This window comes from Drosophila elegans, unplaced genomic scaffold, assembly GCF_018152505.1.
Source record: "Drosophila elegans isolate 14027-0461.03 unplaced genomic scaffold, ASM1815250v1 contig_814, whole genome shotgun sequence".
Lineage (NCBI taxonomy): Eukaryota > Metazoa > Arthropoda > Insecta > Diptera > Drosophilidae > Drosophila > Drosophila elegans.
Window position 1 is genome coordinate 3081388 of NW_024546167.1, and position 15332 is coordinate 3096719.

The 15332-nt window shown below is 39.3% G+C and overlaps 2 protein-coding genes across 7 annotated transcripts in view; one reads left to right on the forward strand and one right to left on the reverse strand.

Annotated features, from left to right (window-relative positions):
* Nucleotides 1-15332, reverse strand: part of LOC108141778 — a 118314-nt gene that overhangs the window by 86559 nt on the left and 16423 nt on the right. The gene's annotated exons all lie outside the window — the stretch shown is intronic.
* On the forward strand, nucleotides 1304-13497 carry LOC108141779 (cGMP-dependent protein kinase, isozyme 1). 4 transcript variants are annotated; one of them, XM_017265283.2, is made up of 11 exons: nucleotides 1304-1602; nucleotides 3050-3739; nucleotides 6848-6919; nucleotides 7226-8119; nucleotides 9661-9806; nucleotides 9882-10165; nucleotides 10232-10401; nucleotides 10469-10707; nucleotides 11446-11766; nucleotides 11828-12059; nucleotides 12685-13497. In XM_017265283.2, the coding sequence occupies exons 2-11, from the start codon at nucleotides 3635-3637 to the stop codon at nucleotides 13198-13200; spliced, it is 2979 nt and encodes a 992-aa protein (XP_017120772.1). In that variant the 5' UTR covers nucleotides 1304-1602; nucleotides 3050-3634; the 3' UTR covers nucleotides 13201-13497. The 4 variants fall into 4 exon arrangements, with proteins under 4 accessions (XP_017120772.1, XP_017120773.1, XP_017120771.1 ...); XM_017265284.2 differs by having other exon boundaries at nucleotides 1304-1469; XM_017265282.2 differs by having other exon boundaries at nucleotides 1304-3739.

A 15332-nucleotide genomic window follows, 5' to 3' on the forward strand; every position in this document is an offset into this window, starting at 1 on the left:
GTCGAGAGTGAAAATGAGCTCCACTTGGAAATTGCTTTAGTTACGCATTTAAAGCATAATGAATAAAAACTCCGCCGCCTTCACTGCCGAACTTTTCGCCTATCTCGAACGACCGGAGAATTCTAATTTGTGACGCCAGGTCTTGCCATTTGTCAACACATTTGATTTAAATATTTTTAGAAAAAAAGAAGAGTGAGTTTTCGGTTACCCTTTCCACTAAACTTCTAAGTGCAAGGCTAATAAGATGTTTAATATACATTTATTGCTACTACTCCGAAAATGAGCACTAATTTGATTTAAATATTTTTAAAAAGGGAAAGGTATGTATTTGTATTATTATTTTTCTAAACTTTGGACTGGCAAAGATATTACAATGGCTAATATGCTATTTTTTTTAATGATATGGTTGAGTTATTATTATTTCTTTATTTATTTTTATTTTACTTATTTTTGTATATTTTATTCATTTATTCTTATATTAATATTTTGAGAAAGAAAACTGTGTGTCGATACACTTTTTACCAATCTTTAGAGTGGCAAAGGGTATTAAACTTTGTCATATAATTTTTTTTTTCAAAATTTATAGTAAATTTGTGCAGCTGCTTTTGTTTGCAAATAATAATTTTAATTAAACATTGCTATTTGTGACTACACCTTTCACAAATAAAGCAATTTTTCAAAAATTAAATGCTAAATTTTTACCTTCAATGCTATATAATTTGGAATGATTATGAAAAAGTAAAAAATATGCTAAATTCTATTAACCAAAAATAACAATAGCCCAAATCAAAAAATAAATATTAATATTTAAAATTTTATTTACTTTGAAAGCAGTTCAAAATAATAGCGAGTATTTTTTAAGCATATGAAATCACATTTTTTGTGAGTTAACTCAGCTCTACATAAATATCAACATATTCTCAAAGGCCCCAAAAAATAGCAATGTTTGACTTTCTCTATATGGCAAATGGGAGTTTGTTTAAGATAAGTCCGTTCGTATTTGCTTATTCCCATTTAGTGTTGTGCGTACGTAACCCCCTTTAAGGCGACGTCCATGTGTGATGGGCTGGGTACTGGTACTGGGGCTAAAGAACGTCTCGCGTTAACAGTGACGCCTGGCATGCCCAACACTTCTCCGTAGATAAGACCTCTAGGCAGGCACTTCAACTTCCACTGATACCGATAAACATAAAGCTAGTCGACCGTCGCAGTCGCAGTCGCAGTCGGCGTCGCAGTCAACGTTACCGCGTCGAGCAAATTGGCAATTTAAATTGGCCGCGTTAAATTAGTCGAGTTATCAGCCTCCACGGCGGCAGGTGTGCGGAGTGTTTACGGTTACGGATCGGGCGGCATTACCTATATACCCCCATACCCCCGTGCATCGAAAAAAAAAGCCTTGGGGCTGCGAGTCAAGTGATTCAGCCCATGGAAATGGCCCTCGTGGAGCGGAAGTTGTTACGTGCGAAAATGTAAAATGACCCCATCGGAATTTTTAGGAAGTGAAAACAACACGAATGTCCATCAATAGTCCCGATTAATTCGTGGTCATTTGGTTCAGTGGTTCAGTGCTGGCATGCCCGTTTTGCGTGTACTTCTCAAGTGGTTTGTTGAAAAGTGAAAAGCTACTTAAAAAGTTTGAGTTCTGTTGTTGGAAAAAAAAAAGTGCTTCACCGAATATAATCCCTGTAAAAGCGAGCTGAAAAGTGCCCGAAACGGAAATATGCATGAATTTTATTTCCATTCTACTTGACAAATGGAAAGTCAACAAATATATCAATCATCTTGAAGTTCTTGATATTGATATCTAATCAAAAGATATGGCTGACATATTCTTCGACAACTTCGTGGAAACATTTGAGTGTCCCAGTGAAAAATAACTTGTGCGTCAGTCCACGAAAAATTGTTCAAAATAAGTTAAAACTTTTAAGGGGTTATGGTCAGTTTTTCGGTGACATTCATTTCCCAATCGACTTGTAAAATAACGTTAACTTTTCCTTTGTCATAAAGTCTTATCGAAGCACCGAAAGTTTCGTTAGTCCAATAAACGAGCTTATGTTATAAACCAAATCAAAACCTGAAAACAATACAAAGAGCTGGGCCAAATCAAGCAATAACTTCATTATTAAATGCAATGAAAAGGCAACGTTGAAGCCAGTGAAGAACAACAAATAAAGAAGCAGAGAAGTGTGCTGATAACTGCAAACGAAATGTCAATAAATTAATATAAATGAGTGACTCGTGACTGGCGGCTCCGGCGAATCACTCCGGCCTTTCTCTTGTCGTTATTGTTGATGTAGCTGTGGCCATTACTTTGGCCAATGTTGCCGCTCGTTCTGTTTTCCAAAGCAAATCAGGGCAGGGAAAACAAAATACAGAAAGCAGAATACAAATGGCTGTGGAAACAAGCGGGCATTCGTTCTTAATTTCATCGGACGGCTGTTCGCCGTTATCGACAAATCGCATAAGGAAATACAATTCAATTGGTGGCTGATAAAACGGCGTTGTGTATATGAGACTTTTGAGGCCAGGGAATTTGTTAATACTGCCAGCTACAGCCGTGATAATTCCACCAGAATTGCCGCCAGGCACCCCCAGAATTGCGACCGTTCAAGGCATTTGCCTTAGAGCTTTTGGCCAAACAATGAAATCCCCCCGCATAAATAGAAAACAATTAGGCATTTGAGGCGATAAGCGGGAAATGATAAAAGCCAGCAAGCATACTGACTCATCGCAATGACCGAACAGAAACAAAACCCGAGAAATTGGTAGCAATTCGCTCTGAGCGGTAATTAAGGCAGCCAGCCAGTTGACGATGCGCATAATTTTTGAACTTTGAAACTTTTGTTCCACAAACAAATTTATCAGATGCAAAGCAAATGCTGCTCTCAGTTTCTGGGACAGTTGATAAACCGATGTGGTCAAACACTGAGTTTAGTGGGGACTGCCGCCGAAATCCTTTGTTTTTGATGGCAAACTGAAAGCTGATGGCTTGCACAATATCTCGTTTCCTTTTGAGTGCGTACTTCTAGTTTCTAACATTTTGTTATAGCTTCCCAGATACTGGATTAAGTGACGCACTGAAAAACAAAACCGCATTTGACCAAGTTTGTGCTATCAATATTTAAGAAGATTTTAATGACTAAAAAAAGAAAAAAAAAGAAAACAAAAAATACAAATTAAAATTCAAATTACCGGAATTTGTTTAGTGTGTCAAAACTATACGACTTGATGTGTCAAGGACATAGCTTTTATTTTTTGTATAAATAAATCAATGTGATTAGATATTTTTGAACAACTCAATTATCGACTAATAGCATCTAATCAATTTAAAAGCAATGTGTGTTTCTTTGTACAAGAAAAGCAAATCGAATTGACGTCCGATCACAATTGAAGCATACATAATCCGCGACAATTGCAACCGAACACAACAAATTTATAGCCGCAATTAAATCCTTGACCATAAATCAGGCAATATGGCCGGGGTAATCAACGTGTTTAGCCCACACCCAGCAACCGCAGCAATCGAATTGAGATAAAACAGCGTGCCGCAACCACGACTAATAAAAGTGGAGAGTGGCCAAAGTCACAAACACCCATTGACGGATCCAGATACATTAGCTGAATCGACAACAAAATGGCCTGCTTTCCCCGGCTTTTCCACCACCGCAGCAAAAACAAATTCACCCCCGCCCAAGATGAGAACACCGATACGATACTCAACACTCAAGATAGTCCCGTGGTGAGTTCCGCGTGCCACAGATCACGCTTCGGCACTGCTCTCGTCTGATAAGTCCACTGATAAGTTCATGAAGTGCTTAATTAAGTTAATCGCGCGGCGAGAAAAAAAACATAAATAATGTGTGGCGAAACAGTAAACAGAATTAGCTAGATTCGACTTAAAGATACCCAATAGTCAGTAAATATTTAACTAAAAGGAATTACTTTTAATTAAATCCCTTTAAAGCTTTTGTACATTAAGCCTATAATAAGGGACCGAAAATAAACTTTACATTATATTCTATTTTTATATATAAACGACACAAATAAAACTCTTTTTACTCTTCTCCAAAAATTGAACTAACTGCCCAACATGTCGTATGAGTAATTTTTACAAAAACTTTTGAACAAATTAAAGTTTTTATAAATTAATGTGTTTATTCAAATCTATAGCAAACTAAAATTAAAAACATTTCTTTGACCACCCTAAAGTAAGTTCCTATTTGTCAGTAGATAAATTAAATAAATCTTCAAAGGTTAATGCATTGGTTTACCAACCAAATTTTAGAGTTTCTTTATCTAAGGATATTCCCCCTATTTTTATGAACGGAAATGACTTTATTTTCCCGAAAATAGGGTATTGAATCACGTTTAAATGTGTTTGGAGCGAAACCTAGTTACCCTTATCACTAATTTTTTGTCCATGACGTTCACTTTTAATGGGCTTATCTCAAAAGTACAAAAAACTTGGGAAAAACACGAGTGCCGATGGCTGAATTTCCATTAAATTTTGTTTGGATAAATACTTAATGAGCCATTTTCGGAAATTTTGTTGCAACCAAAACTCTGATCCAAAATATTTTATTGAATACGTTAGCATGAACCATAAAAAGTAAACAATATTTCCGGGAAACATAAATGATTAATGAAAGAATTCAAATGGTATAAAATAGCATAAATACATTTGAATTGCCTTGGTTGGGACACGTTGTCAAATTCGTCACACAAACCCACTACTGTGCACTCCAATCTGCTCGGCACTTGACTTTCTGCAATCTTTCCATTTCATCAATAACAAACATTCAACGACGAGTTGGTATTAGGTATGCAAAAATATGATAAGCATGCATATAAATAGGTGTGGGAAGAAACAGGAATCGTAAGAAAAATCATACTCCAGCTAGAGCTCATGCATAAATCTAAAACAAAATGTGTGAGTGGAGCAGCTTGCAGCCGGAGCTCCAAATGACGCATAAATATGCAGGATCCGTCGGATGTCGGGCTATCTATAGAAACATCTGTAGCTGTCTTTCTTTATCACTGTAGCACTGACATGGTTCATGGTTCTCGGCGCGGGGATGACAATGGACGTGATTGCACGCACAACTTACGCGTCACAGTCACTGTAATTCTAAATAACTGCGAAACGTTCAGGACGAAAGCAGTTAGAAGGGCAAAAACGCCCCGGGAAGGAATACGTGGGATGACGCAGACTAGAAATTCGGGACTGGGTACCTAAGGCTCTTTTTTTTTTTTCTTTTTGTTATTTTGGAAGTCAAGCCCTTTTCCCCTTCGAAAATTCGCCTTCGACTGCAGGCTGCGCGTCAGCCTTATCGCTGACTTTATCGGCCAAAAGCCAAACAGAATTCGCCGCTTCCGTGGGAAAACGGAAAACCTGTCAAAATGCCGTCGTTTAGGTCGATTAGCATATCAAAGCAGAGCCAACCAGGCGACTCGCAAATTGACACGTGTTTATTTATGCCTGCACTAGGCCCCCAAACAGGTCTGAATATTTCATTAGACCCCACGCCAATTGAAAGATAAGATGCGAACGCTTTTCGCTCGAGTGAACTTACACACACATGTGTAGTAAGTTTAAACATTTAAACAGGTGTATCGTGGACCTACCACAATTTCTACTTTGTCTAACCCACGCTTAAAGTGGACAAGGTTATTTAGTCAGTTTGGTTTACTAAAAACGAGTAATATTATATTTAGAAACTTTTAAATTATGACTTATGTCAAGAACAAGTCATAACTGTCTAAGCTATTTTTATAAAATTCTTGCGCAACAAGACAAGAGTGTATTTCTAAAATGTTTTTACGACGCATGACACTACCCATGTCAAACTTTTCAAAAAGCCGACATAGAATATTAAGTTTGCGAGTAAACAATTCTTACGCTTATGTAAATTCGATTGTTTTGCTTGAAGCTGGCTGCTCATCACCATTCTCATCCAATCAATCTGGAATACTTTACAGAAAATCCCTAGCTGACGTGTCGAAAGGTCAAAAAAAGGGACACAAGGGTGCTACTTTTTTTTGGCTAAGTATTAAGCGTAAACTGAGACCTGTAAAGTTCAGTATTAAAAGGACAAAAAGCCAATGAAAATTAAACTGACAAAAAAATTTTGATTGTAATCGTGAGCTTTACCTGAAACTGTTTGAAAATCGAAATAAGTAAAATACAATTTTTTCCGATGCAAAGCAAAAAACACTTGCGATCAAGCTTGCAATTTTATCAGGTGCTTTAAAACCAGTCTTGCCTCTTAAATAAATATTGGTTGAATGCATTACTTTGCAATAATGTCAAACATCATGGAAAATGTATAAAAGCTTGTACTATTAAGAAAAAAATAAATTTGTTTCCCCAAAAACATTCAAATGATTTATTGTGACAGCACTCTAACTAGACAAGTAACAGCCGAAAAATATTTTAATTACATTATTTATTTCATTGCTTTTGTACCTTTTAAGGTTTATTTAGCTGTTGAAAGCAAACAAATACTAACTTAAATCTATAGTGTCTATTTCGAGTTTAACCATGGAAATTAGTAAAAGAGATCCTTTACAAAGAGGTTATTCTTTATTATTAAAAGCGAAATAAAGCTATAAGTCATGCGTAATAAATATTACTGATAAGTGGGGTATTACAAAAGGCTTCTGTGGATGGTTTTGCAGCTTATATCTTGTGTTGGTACACTGAGATATGGCAAATATTTAATTAATTAAAGAAAACTTGTACAGTTCTAAGAAGTATGCCGAACTCTATATGTCAGTCGGCTCGAGTACAAATGCATGCATTTCTTGTTAATAAATTTGTGTAAAGGTATTCATTTTTTTATTTCAGCAAATTGGTCTGTACATCCGTCGCGAGGAGAAGCCCCTGTACTCGCCCATCGTGACCCCCAGTGCCAGTGAGGTGAGTATTTGCCAAAGCTCTTGCCCGCACAACTCCAGTCCGCCTGTTCCACCTGTTCGACTGTACGTTCGTGCTGTTTTTGTGGCACTCGACTAATATTTGCACACATGCTTGTTTCTTATGTTTCTTATACTTTCAAACGATTCGACGGTGTACACAACAATATCGACACACAAAACACTTGTAAATATGCACACTCCAAAACGCCTTCAATGTCCACCGAACACCAAACCGCCGAAACTTTTGCACCGCTGTGTTTGTCTTCGTAAATGTTTGTTGGGTGCTGGGCTGATGCTGATGCTTCAGGCCAAACTTCAACGGCTGCGGCAGCAGTCGCCCGTCTCCGGTTCCCCCACTCCGCTCCAGCCAGTGGCCGAAAATGGCAGCACAAACAACAATGGTGGCGCCCAGGCGCGCAAGTTCCTCTCCAACAAGGACAAACTGCAGGCGAGCAAACAGGACGAGCAGTGGGCCTCCTCCTCTGTCGGCGGCAGTGCAATTAATGTCGCACGCCCAGCTTCAAATTTGAAGCCAGTAAAAGAGCGACGGCCCACCGCCCTGCCCAGCGAGGTGCCCTGCATAGAGGTCGATGATGACAGGGATGACAAGGATGCCAAGGATGCCAAGGATTCTAATGGGCAGTGGGAGGGGGAGCCGGGTGCCAATGTCCTCGATGGCGGCAAGTCAAAACTCAAAGTGAATGTGAATGGCATAATTGATGAGGGCGTTGCTGATGCCGATGCCAATGCCAATGCCGATGATGTCGCCACACCCTCGAGCACTGGTACCGCCACTACACCTGTGACGGAGAGTCCTGTAAAGTTTTTCATTGGTCACACGCAGGATCTAAGCGCACTGCAAACGGATGACACCTTGTCCTGGCAGAGCGGCGATACCAACAACAACAGCAAGCTGACAAATGGTGTTCTGCCGCTGCCGCAGGAGAATGGTCACCACCAAGGACCGCTTCCAGCTCCACCCCGCGCCAAGAGCTCCAGCAATGTGTCACTCAATTATCTGGCCAAGAGCCAGTCGGACAGCCACCGCCGCCGCCGAGTGTCCACGATGCCCGACATTAACATACCGCCGGCCCCGCCGATGCCCCCGGAGCTCCTGGTCCCCGGAACGCCGCTCCACCTGCGCAAGAAGCGCGGAAGCGTGGAGCGGCCGCAGGACCAGCCGGATGCTTCGACTAGTCAAGTAAGTAATGAGGTGGCTGGCCAGATGACAGGACCGACAACTGGCCAGAACTCTGCGGCTTTTCAACCATTTCTCCTCTGTGGCGTCTAATGGACAGAACTCAGCCCAGGTGGGCTAGATAGTAAGGAAGAGTTAGTTCATTTGTCTAGGACCAGATAGAAGCAGCGGTACTCACAAACTTTTAGTTGTCAGTATATCTTCATAACTGCTTACTTAATATTCTTATTAGAAGCACAGAATATGCGTACATTTTTAATTAAGTGACTTTCATCACTTTAAAGCCAAACCGACTCCAGATCAGTCAACAGTTTAAACATATTATAATAATTTAAAAAAATTTTAGGAGCCAAAAATTTAGTTTTAATTCTATTCCGTTTATTTAGTATTATAAAGCTCTCCTTAGTTCACTGTTATTTATATTTTTTTTTTTTGCCAAAAAGTTTTAACTACCAGATCTTGACGATAAAAAAAAAATAGAAAATTAGCTCCAGAAGTAAAAAAAAAAGAATTGTCTACTAAATTTTGTAGAATGATGGTAAAATATATATTTTACTCAACTTACTAGACCTCATCTTATAATATAAGGATCTTAGGACCTAATCCTTAAGTTTTTCTAAATTTGATATGTTTCTATTAATACATTTTTAATTTCTACAAAAAAAGTTTAAAATATATTATAAAAGAAAGAAAAATTACTTATCCGCAATGTGGGTCGTGGTTTCATCCATAAGAGCCCTCTGTGTTTTCTAATAATGCCATAATTCCAATATAAAAAGGAATGAACATTTTTGTGCCTTTTTCTATAATTATAAGACCAAATGTCACACAACTATCAACTCAGTAGTATCTTTCATGGCCATGATAAAACTAAATATCTGGGTTTGCATATGTATATTCAAATACCTAGGAACTCCACATTTGTGTGTCGGAAAGCCACACTCCATTTACTATTTGAAGTAACTTTTATGTGGGAGTCAACGTACAACTTTGCCACCCTTTTATTGCCCAAAGGCATGGCAAATGGGGAAGCTGAAACATGAAACAGCTGGTTGCAATTGAACCGTGCGCCCAACACACTTGTAAAAACAAGTTAAATGTTAATTGTTCGCCAACAGACACGAACCAAAAGTTTTCCCCCATCAAAAAATGTTTTTTTTCGGATCTACTCCATTGACTAATAGGTCCTTGAACAGTTTTCGCAATGGATTCTGTTGCTGATACAGCCCAAAGAGATTCTTACGGTTGAGTTTTCCTTTATGTTCTGAAAGAAAATGTGGTCTGCAGTGTTCGTTTTCAGGTACACCATATTGTTTCCAGTTTTCCAAGCCAAAGTAAACAATGTTAATTATGGCTTCTTTGTATGTGTTTCTGAAGGCTTATGTTTAGATGAATGCCTAGCTTTAGCCATTTTTGTCCCCTTGTCTTAAGTAGTTTGAAGCCATTACAAACGTATTTAAACGAAAAACAATCTGTGCTCTTATCAGCCATACTAAACGTATCTATTCTCTTATTTTTGGGCAATTTTCCTTGGAAACTACTAGGATCAAACATTAGGGACGAAGGAAAGTGGCGATGACAATGCCTCGACACCAAAAACCCATCGCGTTGAAGGTGGCCTCATCTACGCCCGACCCAATTTTCCCATTCAGGGCGACATTGAAATCGAATTTATTGCAAAGGACGAAGCGTAAGTGAAACGGGCATGCTGAATTAGAGAAATACAAACAATCCGTGCTTAATACCCAATGAATCCGCCTCGCAGCACACGCAATCTCATACGGACGGCCATCGAGCGCAACGATTTCCTCAATAATCTAATGGACAAGGAGCGCAAGGAGATGGTTATCAATGCAATGGCGCCGGCCAGCTACCAGAAGCACAGTCTCATCATCCACGAGCACGAGGAGGGCTCCGAGATATACGTGTCCGCCGAGGGGCAGTACGATGTGATCCGGGCGGGCCAGTTGGTGGCCAACTTTGGACCGGCCACCGTGTTCGGTGAGCTGGCCATACTCTACAACGCTCCGCGACAGGCGACCATAAGAGGTAAATTCACGGGGCTGCGAAGAGAATAACTCAGTGAATAACTCATTTTTTTTTTTTTTTTTGTAGCTGCCAGCGATGCACGTGTTTGGAAAATCGCACGCGAAACCTTCAGGGCCATCATGCAAATCTCTGGCTCCCGGGAACGCGAGGAAAACTTGCAGTTCCTGCGGTCGGCTCCCTTTCTGCAGGAACTCGACCAGAGTTTGCTGCACAAAGTCGTAGATCTTCTGCAAAGGGTAGTAATTCATCAGCCCGCCTATCGATGCCTTAACTTATTCCAGAATTATTCCGATTGTATTCCAGAAATTCTACGAGACCGACAGCTGCATTGTGCGCGAGGGCGAGGTGGGCAACGAGTTCTACATCATTCGGTGCGGCACCGTGACCATCAGGAAGCGGGATGAGCAGCAGCAGGAGCAGGTTGTGGCCAAGCGGAAGCGGGGCGACTACTTCGGGGAGCAGGCCCTGCTGAATGCTGATGTCCGGCAGGCCAGCGTGTATGCCGATGCCCCGGGGACCGAAGTGCTCATGCTGGACAGAGAGTGAGTGACAAATAAGATTCCTTCGCAAACCATATCAATATTGAATTAACTTAAGCCCGAGAGAATCAAAACGGAAGTCGCAGTGTATATAAACATTAATTTGTTAAAATTTGAATTATTATTAATATCACTATAGAATTTACTTAAGTCTGAGAGCAAATTCGGAAGTCGATGATACATAACTTTGCAGTTATAAAAAATTATTTTGTAATGTATTTATTCTTCCAGTTCATTAATTTAAAATTATAAAAAACTATTTAAAACATATTTTTATGCCTAATTGTTTTTGAATGAAAAGGGTAGAAGCGATTTTTACTTTCTTTATTACATATTAAAACCTGTTAGGATATTAATAAATACAATAAAATAAATTAAGCTTTATATAAACGGATTGATCATTTGCATGATAGCTATATGACTTTTGACAAAAAGTAAAATAGGATTTTTATATTAATTTTAAGATTGTTTGTCGTCACATCTCGGTGATTCTGACATATATACTAATAGGAAGAAGACTATTGCTAAAGTTTCATTCATTCATGATCAAGAATATATATATTATTTTTTTGGTGTAATATTTTAAAGTTTGACTTTTAAATTACGATTTTTAAATAATGATTTTTTACACATACTTAAAAGCAAAATGTGAATCCGCAGGAAAGATGTGCCCATTTAAAAGTACTTTAATAAACTTGTTGTTGTACAATAAACCATCTGATTATATTTTTCCCTACTCAGAGCCTTTATAAGCTACTTGGGAACCATCAAACAACTGCGTGAAAAGCCCAGCAGTCAGCGCGGCGATACGGGCAGTCGATCTAGTAACAAGACCCTGGAATTCGACAACGAGTACTCCCAAGTGGCCATCTCGGAACTGAAGAAGATTGCCACGCTGGGCTGCGGAGCCTTTGGACGCGTGGACCTGGTGGCCCTGGGCCAACAGGTTTTGGCCCTGAAGATCATCAAGAAAATCGAGGTGGTCAAACAAGATCAGATAGAGCACGTATACAACGAGAAGAACGTAATGATTAAGTGCCGGCACTCGCCCTTCATAGTCCAGTAAGTCGTGTCGTAACTCAAGCACTTAACTCCGCCGAGCTTAAATACCATTTCATTTCAGACTCTACCGCACGTACCGCAATGACAAATACGTCTACTTCCTAATGGAGGCTTGCATGGGCGGTGATGTATGGACGGTGATGTCAAAGCGGCAGTACTTCGATGAGAAGACCGCCAAATTTATAGCGGGCTGTGTAGTCGAAGCCTTCGATTACCTGCACTCGCACAACTTCATCTACAGAGACTTAAAGCCAGAGAACCTAATGCTGGGCACGGATGGCTACTGCAAATTGGTATTATTAATATTGCAAACAAATTTTTAGAGATTTTAAATTACTTCTAAATAAAATAACCTTTAAGCAATCGAGGAAGGACAAAACAAGAAATAAGGTCGAATCTTATATACCGTAGCAGCTATATAAAAACTAAAAAAAAAACTACACTCAACAAAAAAGGAGAGGCTCATTTTTAGGGCCAAGTTTTGTAACTATAAAATCAGTGAATTTGGATTTTTTTTAATGTGTAAAACGACTAAATATCGATTTTTAAAAGCAGTTAAGCTATGACGATTTTTAAGTAATGTTTCTTTAATTTAATAACGTTTAGAATGTATTTTTGAGTTGGTAAAATCGTCTATATCTCAATATCAAAGAAGTTAAGTAGAATATAGACACCAATTAAGATCCAAATTTTAGAGGTAAGCTTAATGATATAAACGTCAGATTTTTATACACATTTGTTTTATAAACCCGAATTTTTGAACAGACAATTCTCTCAGTAAATGCTTAAATATTGAAATGCCCTCTGCAAGGGTATAATATTTGTAAACAAATTAATAAGTGATTTGAAACCTCTAGAGATTTGTATTTAACTCTTTATAATCAGTAAAATCTAAATTCTTATATCTTGATCTTTCAGGTTGACTTTGGATTCGCCAAATTCGTGCGACACAATGAGAAGACGAACACATTTGCCGGCACCCCAGAGTATGTGGCCCCTGAGATTATCCTGGATCGAGGACACGATCGTGCCGTCGACTACTGGGCGCTGGGCATTCTCGTCTACGAACTCCTGGTGGGCAAGACGCCCTTCAGGGGCGTGAACCAGATCAAGATCTACCAGCAAATCCTCAGTGGCATCGATGTCATCCACATGCCGTCGCGCATCCCCAAGTCTGCCCAGCACTTGGTGCGGCATCTCTGCAAGCAGCTTCCGGCGGAGAGGCTGGGATATCAGCGGAAGGGAATCGCGGATATCAAACGACACAGTTGGTTCGAAAGTCTGGACTGGCAGCGACTGAAGCTCAAGCAATTACCGTCCCCCATCAAGAGACCTCTGAAGAGCTGGACAGACCTGCAGTACTTTGGACCCTCGGGTGTGGAAAACGACTATGAGCCACCGGAGGAGTTGAGCGGGTGGGATAAAGACTTTTAAAGCTGCGAACTTGAGAGCCAAGTAGTTTTAAATTTGCAGTTTCAGATATTAGTTGGTAGCTAATTAGATGTTGTAACTACATAGCAGATAAAAAAAAAATTAACAACCTCGTACCAGCTTCGAAAAATCTTGATTTAGTCCGTACCCATAAGTTGTTATATAGGTATAAAATACATTTAAGTAGACTAAAATAAACATGAACAATTACATCAAACCATTTATACAGTCCTCTTAAGAGAAACGTAAAATCTAGTTCTAAGCTTTCCCAATAAATTGACATTGCTTTGACCTTCTAAATGACTCAATTTCAACATTTCTTTTGATGCAATCCACAAGCAAATCGCTTTGAAAGTCAATAAGACTGCTGAGGCAGCTGTGTCCGAATGTTTACTTGTTTATTTGTACTCGCGGTATCAATTAGAACCGCAAACTGGGTTTCTTTTACCTTTGCCGACATACACCACAGGTAAGCAAACAAATTCGATTTAGCTTTTCACTCACTTCACTCTTTGCTTGCCAAATGCAATTCCACAAAGTTGAGATATATAAGACTACTTTGTCTTTAACATGTGCAACAGAGTTGTATAGTCCGTTTGGTTAGAAAACATAACTTATTGTGACGTTCGTGGCTTGTTGTGTTATACAACATCTCTTATCATCGCCATCAATATCAATGAAGTTAGTTTCCCTTGTCTTGTGCGCCTGGGATACATCATCATTTGTGAGAGAATTTCATCAGGCAACACGGCTTTATTGTTTTCCACATAACTATTAGTTGTTTTGAGACACCCATGCAAATGGACTTCCTAAGAATTAATTGTAATCAATTTCTTAAGGTGGTACTTAAAGCAAAGAAGTATATCAAGAACTTGAATTAACTAGTCATTAGGTATATTATAAAGAGATGAACCGTAATCGAACTCCACTCCTTGAAGTCCAATCAATTGAAATTCAGTTCAGTAGGGCCCTCAATTTAATTTTAGCTGCGCATAGGGAAAGTTAAAATAAACTAAGCAGCAACATGGTTAATCAATAATTTAGTACGCTGCGAAACGGTCAAAGAACGAAAGTTTGGATCCATTGAAAGGACCCCGTAGATATTCGCACTCATTTAACAATTTTACGCTTCGTTAAAGATCCGTAAGAGGGATTGGCTGCGGCAAGAAAAGAGTTTTCTCTTTGATATCGGGGAATTCAGTATTTTCCGCATTTTTTGCGGCCCAAAGTTTGTGGGGAAATAAAAAGGCATTTGCATGGCTTTCTTAGTTAACCTTTTTCACCAGTCAGCAGTCACCAGTCAGCACCGCCATCATTTCACTGGGTAAACTAAGCGGCAGCGGTTTCCCCTTTCCCCCGATTTTCACCCGATTTTCCTCCGTGTTGCCGGTTGAGCGCGCACAGTTTCCCAACGGAAATGATGACATTTCGTCCAACTTTGTCGCCGCGGTGTGCAGTCGCATAGAAATGTTGGAGGTGTCTAAGAAATGGCACATACCGGGCTATATACTAGGGACAGTTGCGAAATGAAAATTTTCACTTTGCCAGCCGGTAGCGGAAATTGTTGAAATGTTCCCCAGTTTCTGGCTTGCTGGCAGACATTGAAATTGAAATTGTGACCAAGAGCTTTCGCCATCGCCATCGCTTTTATTGATTTCCCCCCACACATACACTTATTTTATTCCATTTCGCTCCGTTTTGCTTTGCGGCTTTCTTCGGAAGGAAGGTAGCAAAATGTTATTATCAATTATCATTTATTATTGCGAGGCATTTTTTCGCTTGGTCGATTATGTTTTCCTTTCCTTTGTGCCATTTCCTTGAGACTTTTTCTGTTTGTTTATTTTAAGAGTCGTAACGCTCTGATCGATGGCTACTCGTGGCATATTGTACGAATCCGCTGATTGTGGATTGAATTGTCTGATGATTTCAGCCGCCGAAAAGTATGTGAATGTAAATCGGTTTTAAATAAGCATAAGGACAACTCGAATTGGATTCAGAATTCCATTGTTCTCTCACATTCAATTTTATTGCATTGTTTATACATGGAAATTCCAAGAAACTTTAACCATTCAAGCAAATTACAGAACTCGTTGCTACCCAAAAATAAATAAACAAAATAAATAAACATACGACAT

Coding starts and splice junctions, on each gene's coding strand:
- LOC108141779 (XM_017265282.2), top strand. CDS start 3,635: ATGGCCTGCTTTCCCCGGCTTTTCCACCACCGCAGCAAAAACAAATTC. Junction 3,740..6,847: donor ACACTCAAGATAGTCCCGTG/GTGAGTTCCGCG, acceptor TTTTTATTTCAG/CAAATTGGTCTGTACATCCG. Junction 8,120..9,660: donor CGGATGCTTCGACTAGTCAA/GTAAGTAATGAG, acceptor GGAAACTACTAG/GATCAAACATTAGGGACGAA.